At 43.2% G+C, this 14,480-nt stretch overlaps 1 protein-coding gene across 1 annotated transcript in view; it reads left to right on the top strand.

Moving 5' to 3' along the window:
* Window positions 1–14,480, top strand: part of ACBD3 (acyl-CoA binding domain containing 3) — a 48,378-nt gene that overhangs the window by 14,965 nt on the left and 18,933 nt on the right. Inside the window, exons 2-4 of the mRNA XM_033200756.1 lie at window positions 8,897–9,038; window positions 10,262–10,402; window positions 14,065–14,223. Coding sequence (XP_033056647.1) covers window positions 8,897–9,038; window positions 10,262–10,402; window positions 14,065–14,223 — 442 coding nt within the window. The remainder of the gene's footprint in view (window positions 1–8,896; window positions 9,039–10,261; window positions 10,403–14,064; window positions 14,224–14,480) is intronic.

Below are 14,480 nucleotides of genomic sequence, written 5' to 3'. Positions count from 1 at the left end.
CTTCTGGGAGGACTGAAATGGAACTTTCCTTTAAGAATAGGGCCCTGGTTAAAGATCTTTGAGTTTCTACAAGGCTTTTTGTGTCAGTGCAGTTAGTGGGGTTATTACTTTCCTGCTAACTACATTTAACGTTTACGGTACCAGAAATAATTTAGAAGAAAATTATTCTTGGCCGGCTGTGGTGGCTCATGCTGTAATCCCAGCACTTTGGGATTCTGAGGCAGGTGGATCACCTGATGTCAGGAGTTTGAGACTAGCCTGGTCAACATTGGTGAAACCCCATCTGTACTAAAAATAAAAAAAATTAGGCCGGGCGCGGTGGCTCAAGCCTGTAATCCCAGCACTTTGGGAGGCCAAGACGGGTGGATCACGAGGTCAGGAGATCGAGACCATCCTGGCTAACACGGTGAAACCCTGTCTCTACCAAAAAATACAAAAAACTAGCCAGGTGAGGTGGCGGGCACCTGTAGTCCCAGCTACTCGGGAGGCTGAGGCAGGAGAATGGCATGAACCCGAGAGGAGGAGCTTGCAATGAGCTGAGATCCGGCCACTGCACTCCAGCCTGGGTGACAGAGCAAGACTCCGTCTCAAAAAAAAAAAAAAAAATTAGCTAGGTGTGGTAAGTGCACTTCTGTAATCTCAGCTACTGGGGAGGCTGAGGCAGGAGAATTACTTGAACCTGAGAGGCGGAAGTTGCAGTGAATTGAGATCGTCCCACTGTACTCCAGTCTGGGTGACATGAGACTCTGTCTCAGAAAAAAAAAAAAGAAGAAGAAAATTATTCTCATCTGATTTAAAAGACTAAACTCTTGTCATGTGTCAACCAGAGCCACCTGAAGAGTAAGAGAGAAGTAACTTTTTGTGTAATACTAGTAGTCTGCCTAACAATATAGATTATGAAGGATTTTTATTTTTCTGTGGTTTTTTTTTGAAGCTTAGGATTTCAGTACTGTGTGAACTATGCTATACCCAAACTGGTTGGGATTAGCACAGCCTCCTGGGTTTTGTGTGTTCCTTGGGAGAATAATCTCTTAACCTAATCCCAAAGGCTGAAAATACATTGCTTTGACTTTAAAAATGTGTATTAAAAAAGATAATGTGTATGTGTGTTTGATTACAAAGTACATATGCTTACTGAAAATTTGGGGAAATAAAAAATGAATACATAAAATTAATTTGTAATACAGTCTTTCAAAAATAATTTTTAGTATTAACATTGTTTCATTTTGAGACAGGGTCTCACTCTGTCACCCAGGCTGGAGTGCAGTGGCACCATCATGGCTCACCACAGCCTCAACCCCTAGGATCAAGGGATCCTCTCGTCTTGGCCACCCTAGTAGCTGGGACTGTGGTACATGCCACCATGCCCAGCTAATTTTCAGATTTTTTGTGTGTGTGGAGACAGGGTTTCACCGTGTTTCGCAGGCTAGTCCCAAACTCCTGGGCTCAAGCACTCTACCTGCCCTAGCTTTCCAAAGTGCCAGGATTATAGGCATGAGCCACCAGTCTCAGCTGGGTTTGTTTGTTTGCTTGTTTGTTATTTAGACAGGGTCTTCATCTGTCACCCAGACTGGAGTTCAGTGGTTCTTTCTTTTTTTTTTTTTTTTTTTTTTTTTTTTTTTTGAGACGGAGTCTTGCTCTGTCGCCCAGGCTGGAGTGCAGTGGCCGGATCTCAGCTCACTGCAAGCTCCACCTCCCGGGTTCACGCCATTCTCCTGCCTCAGCCTCCCGAGTAGCTGGGACTACAGGCGCCAGCCACCTCGCCCGGCTAGCTTTTTGTATTTTTTTAGTAGAGACGGGGTTTCACCGTGTTAGCCAGGGTGGTCTCAAACTCCTGACCTCGTGATCCGCCCGTCTCGGCCTCCCAAAGTGCTGGGATTACAGGGTTGAGCCACCGCGCCCGGCCCAGTGGTTCTTTCATGGTTTATTGGAGCCTCGACCTTCAGGCTCAAGCAATCCTGAGCCTCCAGAGAAGCCTGGACTTCAGACGCATGCCACCACACCCAGCTGTTTTTTAGTTTTTTTGTAGAGGTGGGGTCTTGCAGTGTTGCTCAGGTTGGTCTCAAACTCCTGGACTCAAGTGATCCTCCCACTTCAACCTCCCAAAGTGCTGGGATTACAGGCGTGAGCCACCACACCTGGCTGTTTGTTTTCTTGATTTTTTTTTGAGACAAATTTGGCTCTCATATAGAATAATTGTTAATTTGGAGATTTAGTAGTAAGATTTAAAGAAAGGATTATAGAGCAATTATTTTTATTTTCTTCAGAGTCAGAATCTCAATGGATTGCCCAGGCTAGATTCTAACTTGTGGATTCAAATGATCCCTCCTGTCTCAGCATCCCAAATAGGTGGGACTATAGGTGCATGCCACTGCAGCTGGCGACAGAGCAATTCTTAAAACTAGTAAGTGCATAAAAGAGTAAATAGGCCGGGCGCGGTGGCTCAAGCCTGTAATCCCAGCACTTTGGGAGGCCGAGACGGGCGGATCACGAGGTCAGGAGATCGAGACCATCCTGGCTAACACGGTGAAACCCCGTCTCTACTAAAGATACAAAAAAACTAGCCGGGCGAGGTGGCTGGCGCCTGTAGTCCCAGCTACTCGGGAGGCTGAGGCAGGAGAATGGCGTAAACCCAGGAGGCGGAGCTTGCAGTGAGCTGAGATCCGGCCACTGCACTCTAGCCCGGGCAACAGAGCAAGACTCCGTCTCAAAAAATAAAAAAATAAAAAAATAAAAATAAAAGAGTAAATAAGAATGCCAGGACAGTTCACAAGAATGGATATACTGTTTTGTTCATTCTCATAGTGGTTGACCCATAAAGTCACTTTCTTTTGTGAGATTTGCTGGGCGTGTTTTTTGATGAGGGCCTGTGACCAAAAGCATAGGCTTAAGCACTGAAGTTCACAGAGGTCAACGAATCTGTTTGACTGCCTGACCAGAACTAATACTGAAAACGTATTCCTCTTTTTTTTTTTTTTTTTGAGATGGAGTTTTGCTCTTGTTGCCCAGGCTGGAGTACAATGGCACAATCTCGGCTCACTGCAACCTCTGCCTCCCAGGTTCAAGCGACTCTCCTGCCTTAGCCTGCCAAGTAGCTGGGATTACAGGCATGTGCCACCTTGCCCGGCTAATGTTTGTATTTTCGGTAGAGATGGGGTTTCACCATGTTAGTCAGGCTGGTCTCAAACTCCTGACTCAGGTGATCTACCCGCCCCAGCCTCCCAGAGCGCCAGGATTACAGGTGTGAGCCACTGTGTCTGGCCACATATTCCTCTTTCTAAAAATACATTTATTGGCCAGGCACGGTGGCTCACGTCTGTAATCCCAGCATTTTGGAAAGCCAAGGCAGGCAGATCACCTGAGGTCAGGAGTTCAGGACCAGCCTGGCCAACCCAACATGGTGAAACCTCGTCTCTATGAAAAATACAAAATTTAGCCGGGCATAGTGGCACACACGTGTAGTCCCAGCTACTCAGGAGGCTGAGGCACGAGAACCGCTTGAACCCGGGAGGCAGAAGTTGCAGTGAGCCGAAATCACGCCACTGTGCTCCATCGTGGGTGAAAGAGCAAGACTCCATCTCAAAATAAATAAATAAAAACACTTTTTAAATTTGCACTATATTTTTAATTCTGTCAGGTATAAAAAGGGCAGATGTTAAAATAACATCCAAAAGTACTGAAACTCGACCAGGCACGGTGGCTAACACCTGTAATCCCAGCACTTTGGGAGGCCGAGGTGGGCAGATCATCTGAGGTCAGGAGTTCAAGACCAGCCTGGCCAACATGGTGAAACCTTGTCTGTACTAAAAAATGCAAAAATTAGCCGGACGTGGTGGTGCATGCCTGTAATTCCAGCTACTAGGGAGGCTGAGGCAGAAGAGTCGCTTGAAATTGGGAGACGGAGGTTGCAGTGAGCCGAGATTGTGCTGCCGCACTCCAGCCTGGGTGACAGAGCGAGACTGTCTCAAAAAAAAAAAAAAAGTGTTTACTTACCATCCCTCAAAGCCCCTGCACCTAGTTCACATTATCAAATGCTTGAAATAAAGAAGCAAGTTGGCCAGGCATGGTGGCTCATGTCTATAATCCCAGCATTTGTGGAAGGCTAAGGCAATTGATGACTTGAGGCCAGGAGCTCGAGACCAGCCTGGGCAACATGACAAAACCCTCTCTCTACAAAAACAAAAATTAACTGGGCATAGTGGCACTCACTGATAGTTCCAGCTACTCAGGAGGCTGAGGTGATAGAATCCCTTGAGCCTAGGAGTTCAAGGCTGCAGTGAGCTGTGATCGTGCCACTGCCCTCCAGCCTGGGCGACAGAGTGAGAACCTGTCTCAAAGAGAAGCAAATTTATCATCTGGTAGGAAATGAACCCTCCCTCCATTAATAGAAAACCCACATAGCAGTATTTTACAGATAACTTTATAGCAATAGTCACAGATTTCAAAAAATTTTTTTCATATCTGCTTGCCCCATCTATTAGTTCAAATCACCTTCCTGTGGCAAAAAAATAATTTTGTGTGCGTATATTCGAAATTGCTATTTTGCATGACTAATCAGAAAAGTGGTCTTCAGGTGCATAGTTTCTATGTGATTTTATCTTTACTGACATGTATTTAGATAAAACCACTTAATTGAATTTATTCTTAAAAAAGGAAAGGAAAAATGCACTCTCAGGCCCACCACATTTTTTTTTCTTGAATCGTTGGCAGAATATGTTCTTTTATAGGCTCAAGATAAAATGACATAGGTTAATGTCTTTTATTTTTCTTTTTTTTTTTTTTGAGATGTTGTCTCACTCTGTTCCCCATCCTGGAGTGCAGTGGCCGGATCTCAGCTCACTGCAAGCTCCGTCTCCTGGGTTTACACCATTCTCCTGCCTCAGCCTCCTGAGTAGCTGGGACTACAGGCGCCCGCCACTTGCCCAGCTAGTTTTTTGTGTTTTTTAGTAGAGACGGGGTTTCACCGTATTAGCCAGGATGGTCTCGATCTCCTGACTTCGTGATCCGTCCTTCTCGGCCTCCCAAAGTGCTGGGATTACAGGCTTGAGCCACTGTGCCTGGCTTTTTTTTTTTTTTTTTTTTGAGATGGAATCTCACTCTGTTGCTTAGACTGGAGTGCAGTGGCATGATCTCAGCTCATTGCAACCTCCATCTCATTCAAATGATTCTCTTGCCTCAGCCTCCTGAGTAGCTGGGATTACAGATGTGCTGTACCACCACACCCAGCTAGTTTTTGTATTTTTAGTAGAGAGAGGGTTTTGCCATGTTGGCCAGACTGATCTCAAACTCCTAACCTCAGGTGATCCACTTGCCGTGGCCTCCCAAAGTGCTGGGATTACAGGTGTGAGCCACTGTGCCTGGTTGCTTAATGCCTTTTTCTTTGTTTTAAAAAACAAAAACTCTCTAAATCACAAGGCTAAGATCAGGAGCTGGAGCTATTTTTCAAATTATCACCATGTGTTAAAAGTGAGAAGGGGGTGGGTGCAGTGGCTCACGCCTGTAATCCCAGTACTTTGGGAGGCTGAGGTGGGTGGATCACCTGAGGTTGGAAGTTGGAGACGAGCCTGGCCAACATGATGAAACCCCATCTCTGCTAAAAATATAAAAACTAGCTGGGTGTGGTGGCACATACCTGTAGTCCCAGCTACTCGGGAGGCTGAGGCAGGAGAATCACTTGAACCCAGAAGATGGAAGCTGCAGTGAGTTTGTGCAGTGAGATTGTGCCACTCACTGCACTCCAGCCTGGGCAACAGAGCGAAACTCCGTCTCAAAAAAAAAGTGAGAAGGAAGTTGTTCTGGGCTGTGTTTCTCTAATAATCACTTGTGTCGTAGTGTAAGAAAACTTTTGGTGATTAATGTACTTGTTAAGTATTTGATGATTAATGTCATCATGTATTATGTGTTATATGTGCTGTATACTTTTATAGAGCTGGCAGCACAGTAGGTTTGTTTACACCAGCGTCACCATAAATACTTGAGTTATGTGTCGCACCGTGTTATGGTGGCTACCACACCACTAGGCCATAGGAAAATTTCGGCTCCATTATTATCTTATGAGACTACAGTCATATAAACAATTTGTCCTTTACTGAAATGCCATTATGCAGAGCATGACTGTACCACATTGTTTCGACTTTCTCTTATTGATAACCTTTTATTTCCAGTCACAAGAAAACAATGCTGCAATGAATGTCCTTGTATCTGCCTCCTTCTGTATATTTGGGAGTGCTTGTCAAGCATATGTAATGAGAACTGGAATGACTGGATCATAGGGCATACACATTTATAATTTTGAAATACAGGTGTCTCTCCCTGTCCATGGTTTTGCTTTCCCTGGTTTCAGATACCCAGGGTTAATCAAGGTCTGAAAATAGGTGAGTAGAGTACAGTCAGATATTTTGAGAGAGAGAGATCCCACATTCACATAACTTGTTGTATATTGTTATATAATTGTTATATTTTATTGTTAATCTCTTATTGTATCTAATTTATAAACTACAGGTATGTACATATAGGAAAAACATAATATATATAGGGTTCAATATTATCTACAGTTTTAAGCATCCACTGGGGAATAAGGTAGGGACTAATGTGTATTGCCAAATTGCCCTTCAAGGTAACTATAACAGTTTATACTTTCAGCATTCATATATGAGAATAGGTACTTACTTGTAGGATCTTAATAACTTTAGATGTTATCTGACTTTTTTGTTTATCTGATGGGAGGTGGGGGTCTTGCTATCTAATGCTTTTAATTTGTTTTTCTTGACTAGTGGGGTTGAATATCGTTTTGGATATTTATTGGCAGCTTCTATATTTTTTCTTCTCTGAGTTTCCTGTTGTTCTTTAACTCATATTCTTCTCACTCATTAGTGATTTTATTTCACCACTATATACATGAATGAGACATATAGGTAGCATATACTACTTTCAAGCCCCCTCCCCGTTTTCTTTAAATTTGGTAGTCTCTTATCATTGGAATCAACCAGTAGTTAATGCTGCCATTTATCAAAGAAGCAGAACTGTTCTCTCAGTATTTCCCATTACTAGAACCTAATTTCATACGGCTTTTAAATGTTGGTAGCGGTTAGTCTTGATAGGTCAAACTGGTCTCACTCTTCATTGCCTATATGGAAACTTACCAGAGTCAATCAGGTGAAGGAAAGAAAAGCATTAATAGTTATTAATAATAATCCTGTTTGCCGGGCGCGGTGGCTCACGCCTGTAATCCCAGCACTTTGGGAGGCCGAGACGGGCAGATCACGAGGTCAGGAGATCGAGACCATCCTGGCTAACACGGTGAAACCCCGTCTCCACTAAAAATACAAAAATTAGCCGGGCGTAGTGGTGGGCGCCTGTAGTCTCAGCTACTCAGGAGGCTGAGGCAGGAGAATGGCGTGAACCCAGGAGGCGGAGCTTGCAGTGAGCCGAGATCGCACCACTGCACTCCAGCCTGGGCGACTGAGCAAGACTCCGTCTCAAAAATAATAATAATAATAATAATCCTATTGTCTCTGAAGTAGCAACTTCTGAAGTGTAACCCTCTCTTTATTGATGAATAAACTGAGAGGTTGAATGGTCACATAGCTAGGCAGTGTCTCAGATGAGATTTAAACCCAGGCCATCCAATTCCAAAGCCTTTTCCACCACATTGTACTGCCTCAGTGGGATGGGTACATTTTTGAATACAGCCTTTCAAAGTATACGTAATCTCTTATGCATGGTCATGTTAAAAGGGACTAACATAAAATTATTTTAAGTGTTTCTTTTCTCTTTTGGCTAAAAATTATTTTTAAAAGCTATTTTAAAAACCGATTGTTGGCCTGGACATGGTGGCTCACACCTGTAATCCTAGCACTTTGGCAGGCTGAGGCAGGAGATTGCTTGAGCCCAGGGTTCAAGACCAGTCTGGGCAACATTGTAAGACATTGTCTCTGCAAAAAATAAAAAATTAACCAGATGTAGTGGCACGTACCTGTAGTCCCAGCTTCTTGGGAGGCTGAGGCAGAAGGATTGCTTAAGCCTGGGAGAACAAGGCTGCAACCTGACTGCAGCTTGACAGATGGGTTTTTCTGTAGTAGCTTTAGCATAAATATTGATAGTTGGCTTATTTTTACAACATAATTCAGGATAGGCATGGTGGTTCACACCTGTAATGCCGTCTCTTTGGGGGACTGAGGCGGGAAAATCACTTGAGCTCAGGAGTTTGAGACCAGCCTGGGTAACATAGCGAGACCTTGTCTCTACAAAAATAAAAACATTTTCCAGGTATGATGGCGCATGCTCCTGTAGTCCCAGGTAATTGGGTAGCTGAGGTGGGAGGATCACTTAAGCTCAGCAGTTTGAGGCTGCAGTGAGCTGTGATCATGCATTCCAGCCTGAGCAATAGAGTGAGACCTTGTCTCAAAAAAAAAAAAAAAAATCATACAGGATTTCTGTCTTAGGTTCTGTTATTAATAAAATGTAGTAATTGAGCTGGGCGTGCTGGCTGAAATCCCAGCACTTTTGAAAAGGAGGCTGAGACGAGAGGCTTGCTTGAGCCCAAGAGTTCGAGACCAGCCTGGGCAGCCCCCGTCTCTGCAAAAAGACATGTTTGATGACACGCACGTATAGTCCAGCTACTGGGGGGCTGAGGTGGGAGGATCATTTGAGTCCAGGAGGTCAAGGCTGCAGTGAGCCATCATCACACCATTGCACTCCAGCCTGGACAACAGAGTGAGACTCTGTCTAAAAATAAAAACAGTTTTAAAAAGTAATTGAAATAAAAATTTCACTATAATAGTGTTTGTGTCTATTACAGGCAGTTTGTGACATACTTTGTAGTAAAACTTTAGTATATAATGCTGAAAATTATGTATTTTGCCAGTGCTAATTGTTTTCTTTGTGTTTCTTACAGAAAAAGATGGCAAAGCATTTCATTCAACTTATGAAGAAAAATTGAAGCTTGTGGCACTGCATAAGCAGGTTCTTATGGGCCCGTATAATCCAGACACATGTCCTGAGGTTGGATTCTTTGATGTGCTGGGGAATGACAGGAGGTAACAGTGTTTTTCTGTGTAGTGAATTTAATGAGAATAATGTTGGCAAAGGGTACAATGTGTATTGGTTAAGACGTGAATAGCTGGTTCATTGGCTTTAAATAAGAACTTAACCTTTTTGCTTGCAGCTTCTGGAGTCTTCAGATATTTATCTGTTTTTAGTTTAGAGATGTTTATGGCTAAATATTGTGGAAGAATTCATCTGTATTCATCTGATTATTAACATAAGACAAGTAGAGGTTCATTTGATTCTTCCCAAATAATATTAAAAGTAGCCGTTTAAAATACATAGTAATTGATTCCGTTATTGAGGCATAAAAAAATTGTGACAAAAAAATACATTGAGTATTTTTGTTTAAGATTCAGATATTATATAAGAAAAGTAGGCCAGGTGCAACAGTTCACGCCTGTAATCCCAGCACTTTGGGAGTCCAATGTGGGTGGACCATTTGAGGTCAAGAGTTCAAGACCAGCCTGGCCAACATAGTAAAACCTCATCTCGGCCGGGCGCGGTGGCTCAAGCCTGTAATCCCAGCACTTTGGGAGGCCGAGACGGGCGGATCACGAGGTCAGGAGATCGAGACCATCCTGGCTAATACGGTGAAACCCCGTCTCTACTAAAAATACAAAAACTAGCCGGGCGAGGTGGCGGGCGCCTGTAGTCCCAGCTACTCGGGAGGCTGAGGCAGGAGAATGGCGTAAACCCGGGAGGCGGAGCTTGCAGTGAGCTGAGATCCGGCCACTGCACTCCAGTCCGGGCGACAGAGCGAGACTCCGCCTCGAAAAAAAAAAAAAACCTCATCTCTACTAAAAATAAAAAAATTAGCCGGCAGTGGTAGTACACGTGTGCCTGTAATTCCAGCTACTTGGGAGACTGAAGCAGGAGAATTGCTTGAGCCTGGGAGGCAGAGGTTCTGGTGAGCCGAGATCACGCCATTGCATTCCAGTCTGGGCAACAAAGTGAGATCCTGTCTCAAAAAAAAAAAAATTGATACCCTTTTGCTATATGGGAATCATCAGCAGTGCAGTTGTTTGGATTGTATGTGGCATATCTAGTTTAGTAAATCAATACGTACTTGTTAAAACTTGGTTTTGAGCCTTTTGCTTATAGTAGAATCATTCTTCATTTTAGTTACAATTGAGAATTATTCATATTTAGTTTAAATATAAAAGTTCTCTTTCTACTAAGAAGGGGAGGTAACTTTTCTTGTTATTCCTTACAGGAGAGAATGGGCAGCCCTGGGAAACATGTCTAAAGAGGATGCCATGGTGGAGTTTGTCAAGCTCTTAAATAGGTGTTGCCATCTCTTTTCAACGTACGTTGCATCCCACAAAATAGAGAAGGAAGAGCAAGAAAAGAAAAGGTGAAGTTTGAGGGCATGGAATACTTTACTGCTGCGCAGCCCAGTGTACTCATGCTTTTGTTTTATGGAATGTCTGTTCTAGTTCTAGATCAGGTGTTTTGCTTTCCTTGCATCCCCATTTCTTGTGGCAATTGTTCAAACTTCCTGATGTGAGCAGGTATTTATATTATGAGTTTTGGGGGGAGAGAGAACTGCTTCCTACTGGCTGTGCCTTTAAAAGAAACCTCCCATCCATCATGGCCTTCCTTTTGTTTTATTACACTAAGTTTCTGAATAAGCCCCACCATCAACTCAACCACTCCCTCCTCCCTATCCTCTGGTCTGACATACCCTTTGTTGCAGTCTCCCTTGCGCTTCTAGAATACTCATGCTCCATTTCATTGTTTGCAACTATGCTACGTTATATAGACATTCATGTTGGCTTTGGCTTCCAGCTGGCTTATTGATTATTTTCAGGTTTTGGAGGAGGAGCTACTAGATGTGCTGTTTATGTTTATGGGATTCTCCGTTGTAGTTGTGAATTAGAATTATAGTTACACCTTATTTTTTTTTTTTTTTGAGACGGAGTCTTGCTCTGCCGCCCAGGCTGGAGTGCAGTGGCCGGCTCTCAGCTCACTGCAAGCTCCGCCTCCCGGGTTCAGGCCATTATCCTGTCTCAGCCTCCCAAGTAGCTGGGACTACAGGCGCCCGCCTCGTCGCCCGGCTAGTTTTTTTGTATTTTTTAGTAGAGACGGGGTTTCACCGTATTAGCCAGGATGGTCTCGATCTCCTGACCTCATGATCCGCCCGTCTCGGCCTCCCAAAGTGCTGGGATTACAGGCTTGAGCCACCGCACCCGGCAGTAGCTATATTTTCAACAGTTTTGACTACCTAAAATTTTGAGTGATGAAAATGATGCTACAAAACCAATTTTTCTTCAGGTTATGTTGTACTTTTTTTTCTTTAGACGGAGCCTTGCTCCATTGCTATTGCTCAGGCTAGAGTGCAGTGAAATGATCCTCTGCCTCCTGGGTTCAAGCAGTTCTCCTGCCTCAGCCTCTTGAGTAGCTGGGATTACAGGTGCCTGCCACCAACCCAGCTAATTTTTGTGTTTTTAGTAGAGATGAGGTTTCACTATGTTGGCCAGGCTGGTCTCAAACTCCTGACCTCAGGTGATCCACCGCCTCAACCTCCCAAAGTGCTGGGATTACAAGCGTGAGCCACCTTGCCCAGCCGATGTTATTCTTTAAAAACAATTGATTCTCTGGTTTCCTACCTTAACCTGGATTAAAAATAACAGATTAGAAGAGAATATAACTTGATAATGAGGGACATAATAGAAAGCATGAAAAATAGACATGAGAATTATAAAAGCTTGGCATTCAGGGGTCATATAATATGAAGGTAAACTTCTCCATTACAATAGTATGATGTACAATTTTTATGTTTATAGCTATAACCCCTGAGTCATCAAGAGATGGAACATTAGATATGATTTATTCCTGTTTAAGATAATAGGAAATGGCTTAATTACATTTTCAGAAAATATGTATCCAAAGAAAGTTTTTTTTAATCTAAAGGAGGGGTTTTGGTTCTTAGGAGAATAGAATGAGATTTCTTTAACTGGAAAATTGATTTATGTCCTATAGTCCTTTGTGTAGTGATGTTGGATCAATCAGGTATCGCTATGATGTCTGTAGAATAAGTATCTGTTGCTTTTTTAAGCTCTTATTTTAATGATATATATGCATATTTCTCTTAAGCATTGTCAAAAGTTACTACTCAACATATAGAGCTGCATTTTCTTTTTAAAAATATACTTTTGTCATGGGATAAAGTCCATATAGAATTATTTTAAAGTGTTGAAGAGTAGACTTCACCTATCCTGAAGCTTAAGCTCTGGCTTGTGAACCTTCTTGCCCTGTACCAGTTGTGACACATTAAAAGTAGGTCATGGCTGGGTGCAGTGGCTCACACCTGTGGTGGCTCACATCTGTAATCTCAGCACTTTGGGAGGCCGACGCAGGCAGATCACTTGAGTCCAAGAGTTCAGGACCAGCCTGGGCCACATGGCAAAACACCATCTCTACAAAAAAAACATAAAAATTAGCCAAGTGTGGTTGCAGGTTCCTATAGTTCCAGCTACTCAGGAGGCTAAGGTGGGAAGATCATTTGAGCCTGGGAGGCAGAGGTTACAGTGAGCCAAGAACGTGCCTCTGCATTCCAGTCTGGGTGACAGAGTGAGACCCTGTCTCAGAAAAAAAAAAAAGTAGGTCATGTTATTGCTTTATTTTGAGCCTTGGCTGTGGCTCAGGTAGTTGTTAATCACTTATAGGAGTTAGAGGGGAGAAAGGTGAGGTAGCCCAGACAGTTCTCGTGGTAGAACCAAGAAATGGTGTTTTATCTGATACTCCTTAGAAATGTTACCTTTCATCCTGTCTGCAGCCTCCCTGGACACCATACCACTCTCAGACCCTGAAGATGTCCCTTCCTAGCACAATAGGATCTTCTTTTTGGAAGGGTCTTGTGGGATGGGTGAAAGCTGGGCAAGGGCCACACTGAGAGGTTAACCATTCTTTTTTAAATTAAAGGCTTAAAAAAATTTTTAATTTCAGAAATAATACACAAATATATTCGATATAAAGATTTTCATTTATGGCAATATATGAAACACAAACTGAGAAAAATCTTTTTTCCCACTTTTTTTTTTTTTTTTTTTGAGACGGAGCCTCGCTCTGTCGCCGGGCTGGAGTGCAGTGGCCGGATCTCAGCTCACTGCAAGCTCCGCCTCCCAGGTTCACGCCATTCTCCTGCCTCAGCCTCCCGAGTAGCTGGGACTACAGGTGCCGCCACCTCGCCCGGCTTGTTTTTTGTATTTTTTGGTAGAGACGGGGTTTCACCGTGTTAGCCAGGATGGTCTCGATCTCCTGACCTCGTGATCCGCCTGTCTCGGCCTCCCAAAGTGCTGGGATTACAGGCGTGAGCCACCGCGCCTGGCCCCACATTTTTTTTTAATTCTACTCTCCTTTGCGTAGATAATAACTGATAAATTTAGGGTATATCCTTCCAGATCTTTTCCTTTGTATTCATCTTTTTTTTTTTTTCATTAAGCAAATGTGTTAAATGTCTTTACATATTAGGCATGTATTTCTATCCTTTGGCTCTGCGGTGTTTCAGGGTGGATTTTCTACTTCTATACACGTTTGTCAAGTGCTTGTTCTTTCTAGCACTGTGCTAAGCCCTGAGGATGTAGTGGTGTGAGATAGGCAGTCTCTTTCCCTATGAAGCATCTACTTTAATGGGTAAGGCAGATCTATTGCTAAATGTATCACACAAATTTAATTACAATGACAGCAGGTATTATGAAGGAAAAGCTTTTAGTGCTGTGAGCCTGTATTAGAGGGGATCCTTCAGGGTGTGGGAATATCATAATGATTTAAGTAGTGTCTTATGATGAACACATTTCTGTTGCTGTGCAACAGGAATTATTCTTGAGGTGATTTGTGTATTGTGAGATTGATTCCCTATAAGTTTCTGCTAGTAAAGTGTGTGTATTTTAAATTTTGATGTGTATATCCACATTGTTCTCTAAAAAGGTCATGTCAGTTTTCACTGGGAACTAAAGTTTTATATTTAAACAGGGTTCAATGTATAATGTTCATTCTCTATCCTTTGCCTTGTAGGAAGGAGGAAGAGGAGCGAAGGCAGCGTGAAGAGGAAGAAAGAGAACGTCTGCAACAGGAGGAAGAGAAACGTAGGAGAGAAGAAGAGGAAAGGCTTCGACGGGAGGAAGAAGAAAGGAGACGGATAGAAGAAGAGAGGCTTCGGTTGGAGCAGCAAAAGTAAGCTTATTATATGGCTTATGTTTTAAAATGAGAAATGGAAAAAAAATAGAATAAAAATAAGAAATGAGCAGGCTGGGCGTGGTGGCTCACGCCTGTAATCCTAGCACTTTGGGAGGCAGAGGCGGGCAGATCACCTGAAGTTGGGAGGTGGAGACCATCCTGGCTAACACGGTGAAACCCTGTCTCCATTAAAAATACAAAAAATACAAAAAATTAGCCAGGCATGGTGGCACATGCCTGTAATCCCAGCTACT

The sequence above is a fragment of the Trachypithecus francoisi genome, unplaced genomic scaffold (assembly GCF_009764315.1).
Source record: "Trachypithecus francoisi isolate TF-2019V2 unplaced genomic scaffold, Tfra_2.0 Lachesis_group5, whole genome shotgun sequence".
NCBI lineage: Eukaryota > Metazoa > Chordata > Mammalia > Primates > Cercopithecidae > Trachypithecus > Trachypithecus francoisi.
The sequence above is the reverse complement of the archived record's forward strand: the minus strand, read 5'-3'. Positions and strand labels throughout refer to the sequence as shown.